A 25,275-nucleotide genomic window follows, 5' to 3' on the forward strand; every position below is an offset into this window, starting at 1 on the left:
TCAGTACATCTGAAACTTTGTCTACCTCTTTTCAAAGAGTTCTTCTGCAATAATGGCTCTATTACAATCAGATGTGCCTTCCTGCTGGTAGAATGCAATGCCTCTCAGTACATTAGCAACCAAATCATCAATAGCTATTGCAGCTTCTACCGTGGCTTCATATGCCATCCTCTAGATTGTATAAAAAGCAAAACAAGCAAAGTTACATCAATATATAATTGCTCATATAACTGTACATAAAGCATTTATTTCACAATCAGAGACCTGTAACTTTTCAAGCTAGATTCGTATTACTTCTCAGTTTGATCCTTGGATAGGCCTGTGATTTCTTACCCTGAGTTTATAAATATTTTTTCCACTTAAAAATCATTGTGTCGTGTGATTGTTTTTTATGCGTATTTTCCATTTTGCTATCTCGTGTTATCTTTTGGTTTTCCAATTTAAAAATTAAAATCCCTAACATAGTGAATGCATTTTGTCATCCACTTAACTGAAGCGGATGTCAAGATACAGAATATAAACTCAATTTAGTCCTTGAAAAGAATACTTCATGATATCTATAAACTAAAAGATTAGTTTTTGTATTGCACTTTATATGTCTAGACGCAGTTTTCTAAATGCATGAAGACAAATGTCCCCTTAATGGAATCGTTTGCTGCATTATTATCATACAATCCAGTGTCAAGCACCCTTGCTCTAATCCAATGTGATATACCACAAACATAATGTTACTGGTAATTAGCTAGAATTATTCTACACAAGGAAGAAACAGATGCATCCATTTCAAGATTACTCAGCAAAGCAAAATCTTCTACAAAGTGGCAACATAAAAGGTAAATGCTGTCAGATTTATTTATACTCTATGCAGTTACAAAGAGGGAGACTACATATACATAGCATCTACTCATTCAGTGGACTCCACAAAGAAGTGAAGTTTCTAACTCCATGATCACTTTCTTGGCTTAATTTTTAACCCATCCAAGCTTGCCAAAAGTCATAGAATTAAAACCACTTGAACAGCAACCCCCCATGAGTTGCAAAGAAGGGAGCAAACACCAGGGATTCAACAGCCATAAGCTTGATCAGTATATTCAGGGATGGTCCAGATGTATCCTTCAGAGGGTCCCCGATTGTGTCGCCGATCACCGCAGCCTTGTGAGCATCAGATCCTTTGGGACCTAGTGATTTTGCGTGGTCAGAAACACCTGCCTGGTGAGAATAAAAAGTCTCTAATTAGATGCTCAGGAAAAGAAAAAAAAGAAAAGAAAAGTAAGCTACCACTCATCCATGATCGAAAAAGCAGCACAAACAAAAGGTTACATGCAATGAAATTATTAAAAAGTTTCTTGACAAGTGATTAGAATATCGCTTAAAGCATGAATGTGCACCTGTTCAGCAGACAAATGATGTTTTAGTACAAAAAATTTAACAGGCTTTGGAAAGTAGTTCAAACCAAAAATTGGAGTGTCATTAGCTAGAAGTAGCATCTAATTTCAATACCCTATATTTATAGGCCTATACACTATCTGTAATCTGAAAACTCATTCACAGAATTAACAGATGAAGCTTTCATGACGAAAATATTTACCTCTATGTACTTCTTTGCGTTGTCCCAAGCACCACCAGTGTTGGAAGACGAGATAGCCACCTACAAGAGTTTGATCAATATCTTTGGCAAGGAATTGAAGATAATAAGACTATAAGAGAATGCAACAATCCTTTATGGATAGATAGCCAATATAGAAGAAGTAAGAAAAAATGTCACAATAAATTAAAGTTCTTGAAATATGATCCAGTGTACCTGTACACCAGAAACCAGTGAGCCAGCTAGAACTCCAGAAAGAGTCTCCACTCCAAAGAAGGTTCCAGCAATCAATGGAGTGACCATAACCAGAGCACCAGGAGGAACCATCTCCTTCAAAGAAGCATCTGTGGAGATTTTCACACAAGTTGCATAATCTGGCTTTGTCCTCCCTTCCATGAGCCCAGGTACTGAGTTGAATTGCCTGCGAACTTCTTCCACCATTTTCAGCGCTGCACTGCCGACACTCTTCATTGTCATGGCAGAAAACCAATATGGGAGCATTGCTCCAAAGATCAATCCAATAAAAACTTTCGGACTTAATACGTTAACTGTCTCTATTCCAACTCTGCTCACAAATGCGCCAAATAAAGCAAGAGATACAAGAGCTGCTGAACCGATGGCGAACCCCTGATGAATGATGTAATATTGTCAAGACAAGATAAAGCAAGGAAGAAACTGCAGTTTTAATCAATGGCAGAAGAGTTTTATCAACTCTTTGTATCTGCTTCTCTTCTCTGGAATTAATCTTTCTTTGCCTGTTTGACTTAACTTCAACTTAAAGAAGAAGACAAATTCCCGAAACAAAATTCTCATCTTACTCCCTCTTCTATTCTAAATTATTCCATGCCTATAAAATTTTCTAGAAGAGTTGAACCTGGGTTGCATGAGCTTAAACTATTCCTGGATTGTGTTCTAGACAATCCCATATTATTGGAGATAAGGCTTTGATGATAATAATAGATGATGGCATGTCTATTTCTTTGATGGATGAGTATGTCCTAGGAAATTATATCATACAAGCAAATAGTTTGGCACCATGTTATAGGAGATCCTACCTTGCCAATAGCAGCAGTGGTGTTACCAGCAGCATCAAGAGCATCTGTTCTCTGGCGGACCTTATGGCTCATTCCAGCCATTTCAGCAATTCCACCGGCATTATCACTTATGGGACCATAAGCATCAATAGCAAGACCAGTAGCAATTGTACTAAGCATCCCCAGGGCAGCAATTGCAATCCCATATATGGCAGCCAAACTGAAACTCGCATAAATTGCCGCAGCAATGGCAGATACAGGGATGATGGCAGATTTATACCCCAAAGCCAGTCCAAATATCACATTAGTTGCTGCACCAGTCCTACAAGAATCTGCAATTTCTCGCACCGGACTGCAAGTTTTCAAAGAAATAGAAGTCATACGTCACTCTAGGACATATATGCAAAATATTATTCCAACCCAAGAAAAGCTTACCTATAAGAATTACTTGTATAATACTCGGTAATATATCCAATAACAAGTCCTGTCCACAGCCCAATTGAAACGCAGAAGAATAGGTACCTGTCATTACAGTGCAAAGGAGTGAAGAGGATTAAATTACAATTTACTATAGCAGCAGATGATTTAGTATAGCTGGCATGACAAAAAATAATGAAACACATACCAGTTCTTGACAGGTTTCTCTTTTCCAAAATTAAATAGAGTGAAATTTGCAGGTAAAGCAGCAAAACTGACGATAGCGGTGCCCACAGTCATCAAAATGGTTGATACGACCAGTTGCCGTTTCAATGCAGGTGCAATTTCAGTAATCTTTTTTATCTTGAAAAAGTCAGTTGCAACTACAGTGGTGACTAAGCAAACAAGAATTCCCAATGAGCTTATAATCAGTGGATACAAGGTTGCAGTGAAGTTATGGTTAATGCCAAATGAAGAAATTGACGCAATAAATAGCGCTGCACAAGAGGATTCTGCATAAGATCCAAAGAGATCAGAGCCCATTCCAGCAATATCTCCAACATTATCACCGACATTATCAGCAATTACCTGTGTCAGTACAGAAATGTAGATGGTCATCACAAATATACAACAAAAAATTGCCAACATGTAGATTAAAAAGGTTTTGGTTTTGTAAATTACTGCAGGGTTTCTTGGGTCATCTTCAGGTATATTTCTTTCAACTTTGCCAACTAGATCAGCACCAACATCTGCTGCTTTTGTATATATGCCTCCTCCAACCCTTCCAAAGAGTGCCACTGAGGAACCACCAAGGCCATAACCTGTGATCGACTCATAAAGGCCTTCCCAATCATCTCCATAGTACAAGCTGAATAAGTTAATGGTAACATATAGAACTAGTAGACCATTTGCCGCTAGAAGAAAACCCATCACAGCACCAGACCTGTAAGCTGTGACGAAGGCTTTTCCAACTCCTTTTCTTGCTTCTAGTGTTGTTCTTGCATTGGCATACGTCGCAATCTCCATCCCAAGAAAACTTGAAAGAACAGAGGTGAGTGCACCCAGCGAGAAAGCTACTGTACTGAAAACAGCATTTGCCACTGCTGGCCTGCAAAGTCTACCCTTAGTGTAAGTGCATGGTTCACTCTCTTTACTAAAACCCTTCACTGATCCCAGGAAGAGGAAGATAATTGCGCCAAAAATGACCATGAAAATAGCAAGATACTTGTATTCTGTAAATAAAAATGATCTTGCACCTGGAAATAAAATATCAACATCATGCCATGTTAGTTTGGTAGCAATCCATTTTCTACACAGATAAAGTTCTTTTAATAATCTATCAGGACATGCATAAGAATCAGAAGATGCTTCTTTACAATAACGCTAGCTTCATCCTAAATATCAAAATAAAGAACAAATACAGCCCTCAAGTCCGATCATTATGATCATTATCCACATATAAGCTCCACAAAAGAATAGCAATCAACAACTAAATTACGAGTCATCATACATTCTACAAGGAAACAGAGTAGTTTTAGGAGAAAGGATGATCTCAATGACCAAGAACATTATCAATAGGAATCAATCAGAATAATTAAAAATTCTACTTATTTCGCCAACGACATAAATCCAATGCAATAACAAACCGTGATTTTTTTTTCCCAAAAAGAAGACCACGAAAGGTCACAACTTTTAACTTCAAAAACTGCACTTTATTGCAAAAAGGAGGTTGGAAGCGAGCAAAACAGCAATACCCACCGACGGAAATAGCACTCTGTATCTCCGCGCACTTGGCAACCGCGACACGGCGGTCGACTCCCTCCTCCTCCTCTTCCTCCCCGTCTTCTTCGATGAGATTGTCAGCATAACCATTCTCCTCCCCAAGTTCACCGGAAATCTTTATCTTGGACACCAAGAACCACTGAAACAAAGCAAACCCAATTCCAATAACCGCCGCCAGTGGTATCAAGATTTGAACTGCGGCCTCCTCCATCATATCCAATGCCCCAAATGGCGCCAAAAAAGAAGAAGAAGAAGAAGAAGAAGAAGAAGAAGAAGAACGTGGTATGAAGAGAACCCACTTGGGAGAAGTCCTGAAAAGTGGAGATTATGGCTTAGTTTTAGGCGTTAAGCAGCGTTTAAGAAGGGAAGGAACTCAGGAAGGGAAGGGAGGTCTTGCCTCGGAAACTTCTTTCGGCGCCTTCGGAGGCAAGAAAACTGACTGCTTTCGTTTTTTGAATTTTTCTCAACTTGCCTCCAACTTTCATGTTTCCAACCCTCAAATTCTCTAATATTTACTTTTAAGGACTAAACTTTTCACTTAGCATTGACCAAATCAAATAACTCTCCATTTGATCACTGAGTAACCTAGTTATGGTGATCTATCCATAGACCTTTAATCTTTTCTTTTCTTATTTTTACTAAATTTGAGTTCGCAATGCTGGTCTAAAGAGAGTTCCAATATATTTTGGAAACAAAAATATTTGAGAATATAATATGTTTGCATGTAATTTGCTCCGAATTTAACCTACTCTTTAATTTTTAACTTAATATGGACCACAGAGATTTAAATGCTTTAGTTTGAAATGCATGAAAGTAAGTTGAAATCGAGTTAAACCAAGTAGGGATAAACTATAAATTTCTATATTTGAATATATTCGGTGTCACAAAGAATCAAAACTTAGTAACATTAAAACGGTAAACATCATAGAGATAAGAGAATTCAAGTTTTGATTCCTGATGCAAAGTATAACATTCAAAGTCCATGCATGCATCCCACAACTAGATTGAAAAATCACAAGCAAAAATGATTAGTAACCGAGAAATTATCAATTACTCTAAAATTTTAGACTAAACAATTAGCTTAAACTCGCTTGGTGGATACTTTTATTTGGTGGCTTTTTTTTGGTAGTCACCTACCCTTACAAAATTTACCATTTGTGATTGCATCATGACTTTAGTTTATTGATACTAAACTACTAGCATTGACCTTATGTTCCTTGGGCTGTAAGTATAACAAAGTTTGAATGTGAACTTGGAGAAAGATGTTTTATTGCACACTCCTTTGACAACTTCAGTATCATTGCTTCATCTTTGTTCTGAGGACTTGGCCCAATAAAGCTGGAAGTCCATGTCTTATGGATCAGGGACGAGGATGTGCTTGCATCATTTGCAAGAGATAAAGCTAATGACAAGGTGGCACTTCTATAATAATACTAAGAGAGTGGTTTAATTGCTTAAACGCCAAGTTTTTTTCATTTTTTTTCATTTGAAGTGCTGGAATATAAAATGTAAAAATTATCGTTCTCTAACCGGAGGATTATCTCCTTTACTATGTCGATAACCTAGTATATATTGTGCACCCTATCATTCTTGCTTATGGATAACATTACTTCATGTTATTTAGCCTATGATTTGTTAAAAATAGTCTACTTGTTGATAGAATTATGAAATGAAAGGAACGTCCATTGTTATTAGTAGAAGAAATAAGTTGAATGTTTATTATAGTCAACTTACATGTTCATGATTTACTTACACCTGAAGTATAGTTCATATGAAGCATTGACTCTTATTGCAAGATATTTGGGCTTTTATTCTATCAAGCCATTTCCAACTCTGAGATGTAGACCCCTCGAAAGAGTATACATTTCAAATTCTCTCCTCCTTTTTGCAACTATAAAACATTATCAGACTGATCACTAACATTTACTTGAAGTTTTAGTAGAAAAAGCCTCCCAACTTCTTTACTCTGCAAAGCCTGGAAAGCATTCTATTTTACGCTGGATAAGAAGAAAGTGGACACTGAAACAAAGGCTGAAGGCCCAACAAGTCAAACCTTAAATTTGTAGATTTATAGATATATGTGACATCCCTATGATCTTATACATCTTATGGTTGCAAATTTCAAGTATCGCAAATAATTTTATTATCAAAACTGAAGAAAATGTGCACCTTATTTGATTACATATCCTTGATAAATAGCAAGTAACTAAACTTTGATAAGCCCAAAAAGGACTTGCCTTGTTCTCATTGATGATAGGTTGATAAAAGAGTGCTGATCCAGTGGATGACTTCTGCAGTCATCACTAGATCGAAATACAGAATAACAAAAACCAAATTTGATAACCTGGATATTATGATATTAGCATAATATTACAACACAGTGGTATCATAATTAACTGTCATCAAAGGAGCTTCGTGAAGATTAACCTCTGTAGGGATGCATCACCCATCTGAATTAGTTCAGATATACTATTTGAGATGGAGTTCCTGAACAACTGTTCTTCAACCATGAGTTCTTTAGGAAAAGATACTTTCTATTTTAAAGTAGAGCTCCAAAGCCTCCAACATAGCAGCATCTGATCCTTATTTCTTAATCCTGAAGATTAGGATGCAGAATATGATGATCCTCATTCTGCTACAGATTAATCCCATGAAATATGATAATGAAAAGCTTCTGCCATTACTTGCCCAAAGAAGCAGGTTTCAAACTGGGATAAAAACACTATATTGGATAGTATATAATAGACTCCGTTACGCCTGCTGTAGAGAGATGGGTCAGTAATATATTTTAAGGATGAGCAGGAAGATATTGACATGAAATGGAGCTGATCTCACTGTTTCATTTGTCATCAAGAAATAACACTAGATCGCTCCACGATCGAAGAACAGTGACTTCATACTGGCTGTTTTTTATGGTGAATTTTTTTCTCCAGGAAACGTATTTTTAAAATTCATTATCCATCAAGATGGCTCCAGAAAACTCAATGAGCTCTTCTACCTATCAACAGAACCCTTCTACATAATGACTCCTAAACTGTGAAAGAATATAATCTCATGAATTTAGCATCATTGCTTCAGTTAACTGGCTTGTCCACAAAGGAAGAGGTGCCTGAAAGCAGAGCTGCACACCAGTGACTGGGTGCTCGAAAGACAAAGTCTCTGCATGCAATGCATGGGTTTCACAAATTACACCCTTCCATTCATGAACCCCACCATACTTAACATCACCTTTAATCGACAGACCTAAATACTGGCAGTGCAGGCGAATCTGATGTGTCCGACCACTCTTTGGATATGCTCTAACCAAAACCTCATCGGTCTTCTCATCATCGCCAATTATCTCATCTCCCTTTTGTTGGACTATAATTGACTCAACCTCTTCCATATCAATATCAGTTGGTTCCCTTAACTTTCCTCTACCATTAATACCCAATACTTCAAAAGATGTCGCCATATGCTTCACAAAAGAACCCCCAGGAAGTATTCGACTTACATCTGATGCGGAGTATACACGCCAAGCACCAAATTTGGAACGTCCATGGCCAGAGTTTATATTAATCTTCTCCCATTTTGGAGCGCGCCCGACGCAGAGAGCCAAATATGTCTTCTTTACCTTATGATCAGTAAATGCCTTCACTAATTTGGCTGCAACTTTGTGGCATTTGGTTATGACCATGAGCCCACTAGTGTCACGGTCCAGCCGATTAGCTAGATGAAGTTCAGATTGGATTGTTGCAGACCCTGCATATTGTTAAACCAGTAGATATAGTTGGTTATCAAGAAAAAGAAAATGAGATGAAATGCTGCTGATATCCAGATATTAAACGAATCATTGGAATCAAGATCTGGCTGATTACTGAGCTAAACTGAACCATTGATAGTTTTGATCTATATGTATATCTAGTGAGCTTAGGGCATCCGTAGAAGGCTAAATCACCAAGTTGCTGGCTCACTGGTCGAACTATGATAAACCAGGAAAGTTTTAAAAATGATGCTTCACATCCAATGGATAGAAAAGATGATAGCAAAGTACAACAGGAAATGGTGGGCTTAGATCAACAACAATTAGAATGATAATTTTTATCAAAATGATGAATTATAAGTACTGTTTCATTTTCTAATTTCACCTCTATGCATTACGCCATTAACAATTTTAAAGCATAAGAAGAAAAGGATTTACAGAAGCATCAACTTCCTTATTTTAACACTTCTTGTCTTCCATTTCAGCAAATATCCTATCAATTACTCAGAGCTTAATTCTACAAGGACAATGCTTCATGAATAATTTTGCAGAAATTTTCATCATAACAAACTAATTCCAAGATCTAAAACCCGAGAAAACGTAGCAGAAACTAATTTACATTCAATCACTTATGTCCACTTCTTAGTATCAAATAAATCATGATGCAAAACTGTTGCTTGATACTACAAGTTGGATATCGAGTAGGTGGCTTCTCGAACGCATACGCTCACAGGCGGCGAGGATAAGGAAACTACTACAATATCGTACAACGAACCTAGAGAGGAGAGGAGGGTCTCGCAGTAGATCCCGGCGGGCTTATTGGCGACGGCGAGCCACTCGTCCTCGAAGACTAAATCAGCGCCCGAGTACGCGCCGGAACGAGCCTCCGCCGTCATCGCACGCCGGAGCTCCACCTCCTTCGACTGCGCCGGGTAGGGAGGCGACACAGGGATCGGGTAGCTCCCGCCAGATTGATGTTCCAGGGAGGAGCCTCCGGATTCGCCGTCCGGTCCCAGCGACATGATCGGAGGTCGGGCGGCGAAGAAGGGGACGGGGATGGGATTGCGGCGGAGAGATTTGGGAGGGAGGAGAAGGTGGGAAGTGGGAAATAGTAGGAGTTTCGTCATCAATGGGGAGGTTAATGAGTTAAGACTTACTTAAGAGGGCATTTGGCAAAATTGGTCATTGTTTATCTTTCAATTAGAAATTTGTTGTGATCTTCGAAATTAAATAATTTAGTATTTTATCTAGAGTTAGAAGGTATCTTGCCCGAGATTTATGAGTTCAACTTTAACTTCAAATAATATTATAAAAAAATTATTTAATAATTTATAGTTTAGTCAGTTGATGGCTTAAAGCCTAAAATAATCTGGGGCTGAGTATCTCTATATCTAAAAATAATCTAACTCTTTGTCCAGCCCAAATTTAGCCTTAGTATTCAAACCCGAATGGTATTTTTTTTCTCAATAAAAATACTGATTTTATTGGTAATTTTATTCAAACGATAATCTCTATAGTAAATTAAATTTGGTATTAAATTTGAGAGTGCTAGTCGTAGAAAACTCGAAAACCGAGCTTCGAGTTCGAACAGTTGACCAATCCTCATCATGGCATGAAGATACAATCGATTCTTGTCTAGAGTGGATGGACTGCTCCGATTTGAGCATAATGTTGTGAAGACGGATAAGATTCGGGATAAGAAATATTCAACACGAGGAATTGAGTTCTTATCTGGTTTCACAAAGTCCACTTATTCCGAAACCCAAATAACCCATTTGGCCTCTTCAGTGCTAAACCCACCACTTTCCATCGACTTCTGCGCACCGACGAACGGAAACCACCACGGTAAGCTTGCAATTTAATTTTTTGTGAACTTAATTTCTGTTCTTTTGTGATGAAATTGTTCTGAGCTCCGCGTCTTCTTCCCTTCTACTACCTCACCATGGGCAAGAAAGCTTCTGAGATTAATATTTTTCCCCCTTTTTTTCTGAATTGGGTTTCTTCCTGCTGCCTCTATTAATTATGGTGATCCTGGTAAGTGATCAAAATGGGTTTTTAGGCTTTTCCTAAGCGGGAATTGCTTGGGGCTAATTTGATCATGTGGGTCTATGTGATCTCAGTTGGGTTTGTTCTGTTTGGAATGAATTGGTTTCTTGTGGGAAAGCTTGGATCTTGGTGGATTCTGATGGGCACTGGTAAATTGGGTCTTTAGTTTTCAGTTGTTTTGTTATTTAAATTTATGTATATGGATTTGGATCTGAGAAGGAATAGGATATTGATTAGAGAATAGCGTATTGAAATAGGATATTGATTACAATTGAATTTTCATCTTTTGTCATTGCTGATGCAGGTGCCATCTTAGGGTTTTGGATTTTATGAAACGGTCGATGTGAAGGAGCAGCAGAATAATCTTTGTGTGTGGGTGTTATGGCTTCGCATGTAGTGACACCAGAAGATGTGCTTGAGTCGCTGATGAATGATGGCACGATCGATGGTATTAGGATGAAGATAATTGCTCAAATAAAAGCAAATGTAAGGGCATCAATGCTAAAAGTTTCTTCTTTTTTTTCTTTTGGGTATATCTTTACTCCGGATACATTGATTTATGCAATTGTTGAGGAATAACTGTTTTATTCTTGATTAATTAATGCAGAATTTGCTTCACACATTTTGTTTATGCATCTTTTAAAAAAAATATATTCCTCAAACAATTGTTGGGGTTTCGAGCTGGTTCCTCAGTGATATGCTTATAACTTTTGTATGTTGCTACAATAAGATCGAATTGGAATTGTGATGTATGCTATTCTAAAATGCAGTCTATGTGCTTGCATAGGCAGCAGTAATGTTCCGTACACTGCCTTGGCTTTAACCCACATAAGGCGTAGTACTGTAGTCTTAATGTATTGTTTTTAACTACAATTATTGCTAGACATACACAAGCACTAATGAAATATGACACTTGTCTACATTTTTATGTACACGGTGCCTTACGTATTCTGTTGAAAAGTTATATTTCTTCACACTTGACCTCAGCCTTCCAAAGGAGAAACAGAATTTTCTTTACCAAGTCTTGTTTTTTCTCTTTTCGGGCCATGGGAGGCAGCACTACACTAATGGCGTTCTCATCTTAAGCAATGAACCAACAGTAGCTATGCCAAAGGACTATTCTTCACATTCCAGACATGACATCCAACATTGAAATAAAAAAATTGTTTACTTGTGCCATTCGTTTGCAGTTCATCCTAATAAATATGATTGAAAAATTCAGTCAGTATGTTTCCATCTTCAGATTAATAGCCTTGCTCTCTTCGTTAGTTGCAAAGCTCTTTTTTCCTGCATCTCCATCTCAGTGCCATCTGTAATTTCTACAACAGTTCTTATTAGAGTTGTCTAACCATTAGCACGTTGCGCCTATTGGTTAGACAGATGTGAAAAAGAATATTCTGCTCCAGCTTCTAAATGTTTCATGCTCTTTTGTAATACAAAACTTGTTTGCTTTCATGATTGCTTTCAAGAAAGTTTTGCAAAAAAATATTTTTATCAGTCAATGTCTCATTTTGTCATAAAAGTCTTTGGCATTTTTCTCCAGGAAGACATGAAGAAGAATACAATGATGATGGTGGAGCAAAGTAAAGTTCTGAACACACCTGGAGCAGAGAAAAAGACTAAGAGGGAGTTGTTTGATGCACTTCGGCAAGAATTAGAGTGAGTAATTTTAAATTCACAAAAGTGGTTGTTTTAAAGACTGATAAGGTGGTCATCATTCTAAAAGGAAATGTTGTGTCAACCAACAATGGTCGTATTGATGGTGGCACGGCGGTGTGCCACTGCCGTGTCGAGCTGTGCTGGCCTGGCACAAGTGCGTGCTGACCCGTGCTGATGTGGAGCTTTTTTTTTTTAAAAAAATTTGTTTCAATCAATTATCATTAATCAACTTTAGTACTTAACATAATATTCTCATACTATTCTTGTGCTAGCAAATGAAGCCTTTGTTCTCCTCGCCATTCTACATTCAACTAGATAATTATTATAATTATTGAACTATTATCAATTGATATAATTCGTTGAATATTATTATATATTCAATTATATTATGTGTTAAATAATATTTATATTTGACTGTTGCAATATCTTTAATAAAATAGATTACTTACAAAATTATATATATATATATATATATATATATATATATATATATATATATATATATATATATATATATTCAAACCAAAAACTAAATATCGGCATGCCAAAGGCCCAAAAATATCTCTAAATATTCTAAATTTTTTATTAAAAATATGTTAAAAGATGCCTTCAACACAGTCATCATTGGTGCCAACTTAATTTCTTTGATTCTTACTAGAGTTTGACTTATACTTGCAATACAACATCTCTCTGTTGATGCTGCAAGAATTGTCATGGACAGCAGCATGTATAATCAGGTATCTGCTGAAAAGGGAGAAAAGTTATGATTGTACTTTTAGGATGATCCTCTCATTTATTTATTATTCAATAAAATATCATTTAAATTGATCTTGATTTAATGTGGGGTGCCATCAAGGAATATTCTGTTCAGTCAGCTAAAAAAACTGAACGGATTAATAGTTTCGGAAACTAAAAGTATTTGGATATAGAGAGGGAGAAGGTGTTATCAGAGTGAATTTGTTTAGTACTCTACCTCTTTATTTTTCTCAGAATCTAATGGTGGATTTTACCGGAATGATTTTTTCCCATCACTTCTAGTTTAACTCAATGGGCATCATTTGATTAAATAAAAAAAGGGACCTTCATGTTGACATTTTAGATTCTGTTTTCTTATATGCTGGATAACATGTGTATGAAGTTCACATTTCCCTTTTTTTCTTGCCATGGAAAAAGTGGTAACACACTTTGGGGAACACTTTCTCTCCAACTTAAATGTAGACATTGCAGTAATGCACAATTATAACTGCAATAGTAGTGTGACAACCCCTATATCTCATGTAGATTGTTGAAACTAAATAAATGCTGCAAACTATGCAGACCTCCAGTTCTTGAGAAAGCCTCAAAAGCAGTGTGGGAGCTGATACTCGACAGTAACAATTTGGGGAAAGAGATAACTGAAACCGTGGAGAGAGTTTACTGCCGGCTGAGTGGCCAGGATCTGCCGCTACCCCCACCTCCAATCTCTGAAGGGCAACAGCAAGAGGAGGAGAAAGAGAACAGAGACAAAGAGGAGGAGGGTGAGAAGTCCAAAGAGATGGAAGTTTCTGAGTCTTTATTAAGGAAAAGATCATTCGGGGATATGAGCATGCAAGGAGCGGATGCAGTTGTAAATGGCTTAAGCAAGCACTTTCCAGTTGTATCAGACGACGGTGCACAAACATCTAGCAAGCCTAAGACATGATACCTTATTCCTGCTTTTAGCTCTTTGACCGACAAGTTTCGTCAAATCTCTGTGAGGTTAGCTTCGCCTTTGACAAAACTCTGTTGTAATTCTCTCTGTCGCCATTAATTGCAGCTGTGACTGCATTTTACATGACAATCCTTTTGGAACTTATTTTTCTTCCTTTTCTGTTAGGTGTATCTGCTCCTCCTGCTGATTCAGACGTGCTCCAGCCATTTGAGGTTTTGCTTACTTTGCTGGTGTTCATGCTTTTCCACAATGAACCCAGTCAGTTTGGGAGTCTTAGATAATAGGGTTAAACACCTTGCATTCCTGTGGTCATGGCCCTCCCAATTGTAACAGATAATCTGTGTTATTTCTGCCAAAAAGTTGTAGTAATGATGTTGTAGCTAACATTTGTGGCAGACTTGGGAAAGCTATAATCTTATCTGAGTGGTGAATTTTTGCAACTCTGGGTTTTGCATTCTAGAGGGAGTTTCTGACCAAACCAGCCCTATTTTATATTTTATTCATCTAAACAAAGCACACTTAAATTTAATAATTAAAATGAGTCCGTTACATTGTAGGGTAAAACTTAATACCAAAGTTCAACGTTTCACCATTAGAGAAAATGCCAAAATTTTCATTTTATAAAGCGATAAACTATTCGGCATTTTATATTTAAAAAATGCTGAATAGTTAGAGTTTTTCATCAGAAAATTTTAAAAATAAATTAAATATAAAATTTAGAGGAACTACGATTATTTTTTGTGATTGCATTTAGTTACAAGGAATCGTTATTCTCATTTATAAAAAACGTATATCTTTCTCGATTAGTATTTTTAATAATAAAATTTTTTAATTTTTTAATATTTGATGTGCACTCTCGTTTTCTAATAAATTGCTGAATTGTTCGACGTATATTCTTTTAATAAAAATACTGATAGAATTAGTTTTTTATTTTAAAAAGTGATGATCTAATTAGCAATTTATTTTTAACTAGGTAAAAAGCTTATCAGTTTAGCATTTTATTTAGTACCATAAATAAAATTAAAAGCAGGTCTAGTTTGTTCATATCAACTTCTTTTTAAGAGGTATTTATTTTTCGGTTTAAAGAAAATTGATGAGAGAATCATTTGGAACTCTTGGATTCAGGTTTCTCGTATTTTCCAGTACAAAATGAAGCATATACAGGAAAAAAAGCTGCATATAATTTTTCCCCGAAAATATACTTTTCAGAACATTTTCCGGCAAAAAATTTGTCTGGAATTAAAATTTATAAACATGACAAATTTACTATCTGCCGCTTTACATGATGATATAGGTGGCTTAGTTAGTTCTCATTTATTCCAACAAAGTTCGAACTAGTTAGGTTCGGAAAAAGCATTCTTATTTAAAAAAAAAAAAAATCGTGTAACTAAAAAAACAGTCCTGAATTGAGACGTCTCAGTTATTAGACTCAAACAGCCTCAACTATAACAGAATAAACCACAAAATACACTTCTCGATATTCTTGAATAAAGAAGGAATTCAGACACGATCTCATGTCAAACAGATACCTGGGTCTTATAGTTCAAGAATGACTACAATGAAATCTATTAGTTGTCAAACAAAAACAAAAAGGAACTCTACCACTGAGAATTGTCCTACATCGGGCACTATACACGTCTCAAACCATGCACGTTCATGTCAATGGACAAAGAAATCTGGCGCAAAGAAAAATACATTTGAGTTATCCATTAATTTAGTGGTTAATAAGCTGCATTGCCTCTTAAATCTCCACAGTAGCCAAAGCTGCGTTCAAAGCATTGCAACGGCTATCATGTAGATCTGTAATTTCCTTACCATCCCATAGGTGTATATTAGGAACATTTCAAGCTGATAATAATTTCAAGCTCAGGCGTCAATGAAATGGATGTTAAAAGTGTTGGGTTGGATCTGCCACACATTCAAAGAAGCATATTCTTCCAAGCACTCCTTTAATTGAGCCTCACTATATCCCTGCCCACATATAAGGAACACAATGTGAGAAAGTCTGAATACTATTACCACATGTTAACTTTTCAAGAAAATACAAGCATCTAAATTCTTGTGGTTCCATTGAACATGTAAGTGCTGACGAGGTATAATTCATTCCTTTCCAAAAATGCAAAAACTTAGATTTCTCGTTGTCAGAAAAATATGTGGGTATATGATCATTTATAAACTGGAACATCTTCAGTAAATGGAATTTTGGGACGAGTACAGCATAGTCAGCAGATGTAAGAATAACAAATACCACTTTGTACGAAGAGCAAACAGTGAAACCGCTCGCTGCAATGTGCTAGACTTACTAACCATGACCATTGCAATAACAATCTTAAGAAGTGATGCATTAAAGATAGCTTGCTTAGGCATAGCTAAATCTTAAGAGATATTAAATCTAGGGCTTCAATTGATCAAAACCTGAGAAATAATTGCAGGATAAAGAGAGAATGGGAGTCAACCATATTGGCAAAAGACAAGCAGCCAGGTGACCCTATCAACAGATTAGACTCAGTATCAGATCTCAAGACAGGCTTTGGCTGAGAGAAGTACATGAATAGAAGAAGATACAATGAAGAAACAAGGCAAAGCCAAAACATAGCCGCCAAGACACCAACTTAAAAGATCAATCAAATAGAAGGAAATTTAGATGATTGATTTGGGTTTTAAGCACTGTAAAGTAAAAAAAAATCTGCATTTGAAGGAAAGTAAAAGATGATAAGACCTTTCTGGAGATCCAGTTGAGAGCATGAGCATAGCTCACGTCCATGCTATTTGCCCTGGCTGCTTCATCTCGCAAGATAGAATAGATATCAGAAATGGCATCTAAACCAGATCTCTGTCGATCATCCGAGTATAATGAAAATTTTGACATTTGCATCAACCGCAGTGCTTCATCAACATCACTCTGAGCAACATTTTCTGAAAAACGAAGCCTTGCTAAAGCCTGCATGCATGTTTTTGATATCCTTCTAAGATTAGCCATGTGTCCCCACCATTCCATAGGTTTGTGAAAGAACAGGAAAAATTGTGCATGCAAAACATTGACCAATCGGGGAAATTAACTCACAAATTACACAATCTTATTCATGAGCCCAATGCTATGAGAATCTAAAACAAAAGACTTACAATGGATATCCGAAGAATGCTAAGAAGTGTCCTGATAGTCGTGTAAGAATGTGGTGCATTAGATTTTGCTTCATCTTGGCGGATGCTAGAATATGCAGTTGCAATATATTCCTCAAGATCCCTTGGAACAGAAGGAACAATTCTTCTTGCCGCTGAAATATATGCTCTGTCTCAAAGATAAAATGATAATAATCACAACCAGATATTGACTTAGTAGGACAGGATTTTTTAACAGATTAGGGAGGATGACACAAAAGCATACCTAAGAACAGATGGTTCAAGTGGTGTGAATCCAAGTGAAGGTGATTCAAGATTCTGATGGACATGGACAATATGTCTTGCCATTTCAAGATCACTATCCATGTCTGCACGATCCAGAATAAGCCAAAGAAGATCAAAACGCGATAATAGTGCTGGAGGAAGATTAATATTTTCAGCTGGAGTCCTCCTCAGATCATATCTTCCCCTATGAAAGAAGAATAGATATCTGATTGTTGAGATAACAAAATAACAACAATCATTTTACACTTTGGCAATATGACACATAAAAATAAAAAATCCTTGAGGTTTAATAGCTACCATGCAGGATTAGCAGCAGCAATAACCGCAGTTCTTGCATTGAGAGAGGTAGTGATACCAGCCTTGGCAATGCTGACAGTCTGCTGTTCCATCACTTCATGGATTGCAGTTCTATCTGACTCTTCCATCTTGTCAAACTCATCAATCGCACATATACCCATATCTGCTAGTACCTGCAAATTAAAAATATCAGCACCATATATGTTGTTAAATTTTAATGTACTGTTGAAAACTTGCTGCCAGAGTCTAATTTGGCATACATGATATGTGAAACGCAAAGGAAAATCAATCTGGAGGATACACTAAAAGAACATCTTTCATATATTATCCTCTATATTAGCAAGTTCAGTTGTCATAAGAATTTTGAGAGAATGAGCATAAAAGACCCCGAATATGCACCAGGAGTGTCTTCTGGACAATGCCAGGAAACATGAGCTTACATCTAGGAATGATTTTTATCCATTAAAAGAAGGGCATTCAGTGCCCAGGATCCCATCTATCCAGGATGGTTTTGGAAGGCATAATCTATGCAATCTTACCCTCATCAGATTTAGATCAACTATTTCCGTAACTCAAACCACTTATAAAAATATCATTATTCCCTTTACCTATTACAGATATTTTTCTTGCAAGAAGTCAATATCATTCACCAAGCACACAATGAATATAATAAGCATCTGCAGAGACATGGATGCTTAAGTGAGAATAAAGAGCATGCTCCGATACCTTCCCTTACATTGAAAATTTACCAGAAAAAGGAAAACAGGTAATGAAAGGTAAAATCAACAGAAAAGTCTCACCAGTGCTCCTCCTTCAAGGACCATCTCATTTGTCACGGGATCTTTCTGGACAGCAGCAGTTAGACCTACACCACTGCTCCCTCGTCCTGTAGTATATACTCCTCTAGGAGCAACATTGATTATGTGCTTGAGCAGCTGACTTTTTGCAACCCCTGGATCTCCCATTAAACAAAGATGCAGGTCTCCTCTGATCTGCACTTCTCAAAAGTCAGCAAGTCATGCACTAATACTCAGTCAAAAGAAATAGCAGAACAAATGTTCACTTAGAAGAATAGTTCACGGTTTTATCCAGAATAATGGACCCTGCCAACTTTCTCTAATTTAGGAAAGATACAAAGGAAGAAAAACACTTTTACTAAAACTAAGATGTTCATCTGTGCTATTATTTGCAGCTTCTCAACATATATAGCATTTGAGCAAGATTGGCACTAAATAGTCTTGTTTCAAGATTTATTCTTTCAAAATCAAAACTAAATAAGACATAAAATTAATCTATAACTGTACCTTGTAGTAATAATAATAGGATGAAATATCATTCATGGGTATATTAACTAAAAGCAAAGTCCATGGTGATGACAGTAAGATTAAAACTCATCCAAGATTACTTACCTTCATACCATCAGAGAGCTTCCTATGAGGGGCACCAACAAGAAGTAGTAGAAGAGCTTTCTTAACATCTTCATGGCCAAATATTTCAGGTGCTAAGGATCGTGACAGCTTATTGTATATATCACCATCCTCAGCCAAACGTTCAATCTGCTCCTGCTCATCACCTTTAAGTTCATATCTGCACAAAGGTCAAATCTTAATGCGGAAACAGTAATTGCTTGTTTGGATAAAGACAAACTCCTATTGGAAGAACTTTCTTGCAGAATATGCCTGTCATAATCCAATAGAATTATTTTCTCTGCATAAAAGGCTACAGTCCTGAGACATCATGTATCAATATTGAACGAACATAAGCAGAAGAAAAATGTTCTTTATTAGATTGTATATCTTTCTCAAATGATATTCACAATGCAATCCTAACGATTATCAAATTATGTCAAGACTGATCATACTTTTTTTAACCCTGGTTTTCAGTTCCTGCTGACATGGGATCCCCATGGAGGCACCTAGTCCTCTGGTAGATCTTTCCTAATCTGTTAGATATAACATTTCTGCATGAGTGCAGGCATAGCAAATATCAGTGGGCACTAATGCATGATTCACAAGCCTATGACACAACTGAAAAATGCATATAAGAATCTTAAACTAGGAAAATGAATCATAGCACTTGGTTAAATTTCTCTTTTTATCATTCTCATTTTAGTAAATTTCATTGTGCATACATTTAAGTTAAGAAAATAATTCAAGTGTGAAAAGACAGAGGAAATACACTGCTTATCTATGATAGTGAATTTGCTCTACATATTGGATCAGTAATGAGTTTATATTGCAAATCTCAAAGTCTTCCTATCCAAGAAAGGGGAAGATGAAGATGAGGTGGAGGCACTTTCATGCGTTGGCAGCAGCAAGCAAGTTTTAAAAGAGCAGATATTATGATCAAATTTGAGGATGGAGCTCAATATTAGAATTGTAAACTGCTATCGGATAAAAATCATGTCCCAACAAAAAAGATCACCTGAGTTGGGATTGAAGGACTTTACTAATGATGATCAACCGTAAAGCAAGTTAGCATCTTTTAAAACAGTAAAACCATATATAGTCTTATTGTCAGGAATAAACAAAGATAATAATAAAGTCCTAGGAGGAGGATAAGGAGAATAGGGGCTTAAATAATTCTCATTAATGAAGGGCCTCTTTTGGAATATAAGAAGTGTGGGTGAAGCTGACAAAAGGACATCTTAGAGATATTACTTTGAGAGCATATAGATTCTAGTTATCTTCAAGTAAAAAAGCAAGAAGATATAAGTAGGTGGTAGGATTAATTGGTGGGTCATTTTACCTGCTTAGGGCGTATCTGATGGTATAATTGTGTGATTTAATGACAGCTATCTTGATATCAGTATAGCTGCAAAGCAGATAATATTCAATTTCTGTTATTTCTCAAGATTGATAATCCTAGTTGGATGCTTAATTCTGTTTATAGCCCTGTTGAGTGGTCTAAAAGAAATCCTAGGAAGAGCTGTAAGATGTTACACTATCTTGGAATGGTCCTTAGCTAATTGGAGGGGATTTTAACTCTACATCTATTCTGGACATGAAAGGGAGGTTAAACAGTAACAAGGAGAGAAAGATGACTGATGAAGTGTTGAATAACTTGGAACTAATGGAAATTAGAATGATGGGAAGAAAATATACTTGGTGTAATATAAAAGGACTCTGTTATAAGCACTGTTGGACTTAATTCTGGCTTCTACTTATTGGGAGAATAATTTTCCTTTGTCTACTATCAGAGCTTTATTTAGGTATGGCTCTTTGTCTAGATATGGGGACAAAAAAAATTCATCTAACTCACTGAACTCACTGTTAAGTTCTGAAAATTATTGGCTCCAGAAAGAAGGTTTTAATAATCTGATTCTGAAGTGGTGGAATGAGATGCTTGCTTGTAATTATGCTTCTAAAACTTGGATATCTAAAACCAGAGATATTAGAAAGATGATAAGAGGCCAAAGTAGAAACTTAAAAATAATTGAAATGATGACAAAAGGAGGTTTTTGGATACAATGAAGTGTTGTTTTGAGGAGAGGCTTATATTATGCTTGATAAAATTTATGAGGAAGAGATCAAAACGGAGGCAGAAATCTAGAGTTCATTAGCTCAAAAAAGGGATATTGGTACCGGAAGTATAAGCAATCAGATGAAGAAAAGAAAGGGATCATACTAAAGGGATTATGAAGATCATCCGCTGAGTTGAAGTCAGATCTCTCTTTGGAACCAAAAGGAAAATAACTTACTCTTCATATTTTTTCTTGAAATGAGTAATAGACATTGCTTCCAAGTATGTATCAGCAACCAAGCCTGCCCGCATTGCCCTGAAACCAAAGTATGGAATTGGAAGAAAAATGCCCGACAACTCAACCACATCACCTGGTGCCACCTGATCAAATCCAAAAAATCATAAAAAAGGTGGCGCAGCTCAGCTAATAACTGAAGACAACTCGTAAGATAAAATACATTAGAAAGTCTTCTGCCAATGTATGCCCACATTTATTTATTCATAGAGGAAGAAGCCACACCCATCAATTTCTAGGAGGTACTTACATAAGCCATAATAAATATTAAAAAGATTCGTAATCATCTTTGTTTTGCAATAGTATATTTAGGAAGTGAAAGAAAAGCCGCACAATCTTCGAAGAAGCAATGATTAGATTATACATAGAAAAATGAAAAGGGTATAGGAAGGTTGATTATAGGTCAGACTCCTCCTCAAAAGATTAAAGCATTATAATAGGAAAATAATTTCTTCGTCACCACAATGAAAGTTTGGAAAACTGATTTCAGTTATTGGTGGACCTAATTTAACAAGAAGATCAATCAACTAGAAAGAGGAGATAATATGCTATTTCTCAAGACTTCTTTGCGGTCTCTGATTTAAATCCACTTGCATGTAAGAATCAAGACTAGCTACATTACTTATTAGTCTCAGCTAAAATAAAAGGGAAAGCAAATGTAAATGCAAATATGAAACATTGCATTAACCTTTCTGGTAAGCTCCCCTCGAAGATGAACAGTTAGAGAACGTGGAATATGGCCTTTTGGTACATGCTCTGCTAATTCCTGGATCCTGGCCTACAAACAATAAAAAGAGTTAAAAAGTATTGCATCATCTAAAGAAAACAGACTCATTAAATGGAATTTTTATTATAGCCGGACTAGTTCTTGTCCAAATAAAACAACTTTAGTCCTTTGCTGTTTGCATACTGCAGCAGCCTCTTTAGAGATTTTCCATTCTCGAATTTAGAAAAGGAGAAGAATTTCAAAAAGATACCTCTTGGAATTTCAAAAATTTTGAAGCTCTCAGTTGCAGGATAAGGTTTCCCTTTGCCTTATTTATTTTGCAACGGCTAGATGGACACTCAAATAGTGGCATAAATACTCTAGCAGTCACTTCCTGGTAGTATTATATTCAACAAAGAAACATGAACGAATTAGCTTTTTTATTATCTATAAAGAAACCGTAAAAAGAATCTAAACTAAAGCGCAAAGACTATAACAAAGAATTAAGATCACTAGATAGTATATCAATGATTTATCATGAGTTGTGCAAACATGTCTGACATGCATATATGCTATGTAGATAAGGAAACAGTCCTGGAGGATAAATATATGCCATTTTTAATCTGCCATACTTATGTTTCGGTAATTGATAGACCAGATGCATTCTTCTGATAGTATGCAAACTTAATTGAGTGGAGGCTAATAAATGTGAAAAATGGAAAAGAAAATGAAAACATGCTCTGCTGGAAATAGAAAATACAACTCAGGCTCAGGCCAGCATCAAGCTGGCTAGAAGGTAATGTTCTTCACTACAGCTCACCTGGAGAACAGGTACACGTACAAAAGTGACATCAATATATGGTATGTGCTCCCTTGTGATACAACAGAAAGTTCCAAGCAAATTATGGTCTCACTAAAAATAACTGAAAAAAGATAACCTACATATAAAACTAGGAACTGTATCATATGAAACAGACTAATTGGAGTGCGGACCCTAAGGATTATCAGATAACAGGTAAACAAGAATGTGTTTAATGCTAATGAAAATACAACATCTGTATAAAGTATAAACCGCAACAGTTGTTCTCCACAATTTTTATAGAGAAAAAGATATGCATCTTTGCAGGCACATTAGTGTCTGGTTAGACATGCCTCCCTAGTGGAACTGGCATGTTCACAACAGAATCATGATCTCACTATAATATGGCATGTTTCACAACAGAATCATGGTCTCACTATTATATAACTGAAAGAATAACACCTTCAAGCATAGGAAGATTCCTCATGTAAAATAAGGGATACCTGATAGATTTCAAAACCGCAATCTTCACAGGTATAAACAGCAACTTGCATCAAGGGTTTCACATCTGAGCAGCGAGTAACAATACCAGATAGCTTTACAAGCTGGCCAATATTTGATGCTTTAACTTGTCTTATGGTAAGTGGAGTCCCCTTGGAAAATGCTTTTATGTAGACTTCACTACAAACCCAAATATCTCCTATTAGACATGTCATTGAGAGGACAGCGGCAAAAGATAAGCAGACTAAAGAACTAAAATTTTCACTGTAGAGAACCCGCAATAAATGGGTCAAACCCTAGGAACATAATTAACTACCAATTTCTTAGTCCTTAAAAAAGACATGTCATCACCAATTGTTTCAACTTAAAACAGTGAATAAAACAGAATTATCTGAGATAGGTAGCACAGCCCTAAAGCTACTCTTCTGACATAGTATGAAAATATATGAAAAATTTTGTAATCCATAATAGAACTTATGATATCCAATAATTCAAGATTTTTTATCATGTCATCTAACGAGAAATCAGACATTTGATGGAGTAAAGGAACTAATACATTTATTTCTGAAATTTACACTTAACAGGTCCTAAAAGAGCCGCTAGAATGAACCAAAGTAAGGCACTGACTTCTAATAGAAAAGGTTTCTTTTTAATCACATGTATTCTCCAAAATCAACAAATCATCAGTCAGAAAAGAGAGACCTTTCCACCTCTAACACACTTACAAGAACCGCTTGATCTCAGCCGGCATTCTCTGGTGCGGATCCGAGCTATCCGCCCCTTCTGTCCCATCATCCACCCTCTGGGTCATCAAAATGTCTCGGTCCTCATCGACCGGAAACACCTCCGTCGGATCTGGCATGAGCTCGTCCACCGCCTCAGCGAATATGCTGATATACCGCCGCGTGTTTTCCGTGACCCTCTGCAAGAACTCCTCGTCCAGATCCTTGTACTGTTTCCCCCCAAAAAAACCACCACAATATTGAATCTAAGTTCCACACCCCACTCACAGATAGAAAATAAATGAAAAAAAAACAGAAATAAATTAAGCGATACACACATTGAAGAGGTCGTCGAGCTCGATCTGGAGGGACCGGAGTTTGCGATTGGCGACATCTTGCTGAAATTGAGGAAGAGAGGAGGTTTAGGGTTAGGACTTGGCGAATGGTCAAGGTTAAGGTTAGGATTAGAGGAGCTTACAAGGAGCTTGAGGTACTTGGGCTCGCCGAGAGCGTCAGCGAAGTTGTTGAGGAAGTCCTTAGCGAGGGCTGCGGGGGGACCGGAAGAAGTGGAGATGTGTTAGGAAGAAGAAGAAGAAGAAGAAGAAGAAGAAGAAGGAATAGAAAGCGAGATCGAGATCGAGATCGAGATCGAGATCGGAGAGTTACGAGAGATGGAGAAATACCTTTGTCAGTGACGAAGTCGGGATTCTTCATGGCGGCGGAGAGAGGGAGAAATTTCTGGGAGGAAGAGAAGAGGAGAGGAGAAGAGAAGGAATTGGGGGATTTCGGCGGGAAATGGATGGCGGGAATGGGAAGGTGGCTTCGTTTTGGCGGGAAGGAGAGGGGAGGGGGAGGAGGTAGAGTACTAGAGTCTACGGTAAACGGGTCGGATCGAGGCCTGTTTAGGCTCAAAATCCAAATCCTAGTGGACCAGGTTGAATTCGGATGTACATGGAGTCCTATACGGAATTGAACCGACCAACTCTACTATTATGATAAATTGACAATACAACCTTTCCCATGACCTCCTCTAATATGAAAGAAAATTATTTAGCTATATGTAGCGTGTTACTGTCCTCTTAGTGAAGAAGCTCAATAGTGCAATGATAGTTTTGAGCAATGTCTCGATATCT

The 25,275-nt window shown here is 36.8% G+C and overlaps 4 protein-coding genes across 7 annotated transcripts; 1 reads left to right on the forward strand and 3 right to left on the reverse strand.

The window, feature by feature from the left end:
- Nucleotides 1-767: 767 nt before the first annotated feature.
- On the reverse strand, nt 768-5,121 carry LOC140790976 (pyrophosphate-energized vacuolar membrane proton pump 1-like). Its single transcript, XM_073141305.1, has 8 exons — nt 4,795-5,121; nt 3,718-4,292; nt 3,245-3,624; nt 3,055-3,141; nt 2,641-2,971; nt 1,802-2,212; nt 1,589-1,648; nt 768-1,209 (listed from the first exon to the last, which is right to left on the reverse strand). The coding sequence occupies exons 1-8, from the start codon at nt 5,030-5,032 to the stop codon at nt 1,003-1,005; spliced, it is 2,289 nt and encodes a 762-aa protein (XP_072997406.1). The 5' UTR covers nt 5,033-5,121; the 3' UTR covers nt 768-1,002.
- A 1,885-nt stretch (nt 5,122-7,006) lies between these two features.
- On the reverse strand, nt 7,007-9,694 carry LOC140790199 (RNA pseudouridine synthase 1). Of its 2 annotated transcripts, XR_012109330.1 has the most exons (3): nt 9,336-9,694; nt 7,654-8,559; nt 7,007-7,578 (listed from the first exon to the last, which is right to left on the reverse strand). XR_012109330.1 is itself a non-coding variant. In XM_073140168.1 (2 exons), exons 1-2 carry the CDS (start codon nt 9,685-9,687, stop codon nt 7,871-7,873), a joined length of 1,041 nt encoding a protein of 346 aa, XP_072996269.1. In that variant the 5' UTR covers nt 9,688-9,694; the 3' UTR covers nt 7,007-7,870. The 2 variants fall into 2 exon arrangements, 1 of the variants encoding a protein (XP_072996269.1); XM_073140168.1 differs by having other exon boundaries at nt 7,007-8,559.
- Nucleotides 9,695-10,102: 408 nt separating this feature from the next.
- Nucleotides 10,103-14,395, forward strand: LOC140790169 (uncharacterized). Of its 2 annotated transcripts, XM_073140124.1 has the most exons (6): nt 10,523-10,594; nt 10,681-10,755; nt 10,911-11,092; nt 12,150-12,265; nt 13,583-14,002; nt 14,121-14,395. In XM_073140124.1, exons 3-5 carry the CDS (start codon nt 10,988-10,990, stop codon nt 13,944-13,946), a joined length of 585 nt encoding a protein of 194 aa, XP_072996225.1. In that variant the 5' UTR covers nt 10,523-10,594; nt 10,681-10,755; nt 10,911-10,987; the 3' UTR covers nt 13,947-14,002; nt 14,121-14,395. The 2 variants fall into 2 exon arrangements, with proteins under 2 accessions (XP_072996224.1, XP_072996225.1); XM_073140123.1 differs by lacking the exons at nt 10,523-10,594; nt 10,681-10,755 and adding an exon at nt 10,103-10,405.
- A 1,014-nt stretch (nt 14,396-15,409) lies between these two features.
- On the reverse strand, nt 15,410-24,963 carry LOC140790212 (DNA replication licensing factor MCM7). Of its 2 annotated transcripts, XM_073140182.1 has the most exons (15): nt 24,826-24,963; nt 24,621-24,688; nt 24,481-24,540; nt 24,146-24,372; nt 23,423-23,600; nt 22,392-22,514; nt 22,103-22,192; nt 21,358-21,500; nt 19,067-19,244; nt 18,458-18,649; nt 17,658-17,830; nt 17,341-17,544; nt 17,079-17,244; nt 16,675-16,896; nt 15,410-15,926 (listed from the first exon to the last, which is right to left on the reverse strand). In XM_073140182.1, the coding sequence occupies exons 1-15, from the start codon at nt 24,854-24,856 to the stop codon at nt 15,822-15,824; spliced, it is 2,160 nt and encodes a 719-aa protein (XP_072996283.1). In that variant the 5' UTR covers nt 24,857-24,963; the 3' UTR covers nt 15,410-15,821. The 2 variants fall into 2 exon arrangements, with proteins under 2 accessions (XP_072996283.1, XP_072996284.1); XM_073140183.1 differs by lacking the exons at nt 24,481-24,540; nt 24,621-24,688 and having other exon boundaries at nt 24,826-24,937.
- Between the last annotated feature and the right edge of the window lie 312 nt (nt 24,964-25,275).

Source organism: Typha latifolia, chromosome 6 (assembly GCF_019914945.1).
Source record: "Typha latifolia isolate L0001 chromosome 6, TyphaL0001v2, whole genome shotgun sequence".
Lineage (NCBI taxonomy): Eukaryota > Viridiplantae > Streptophyta > Magnoliopsida > Poales > Typhaceae > Typha > Typha latifolia.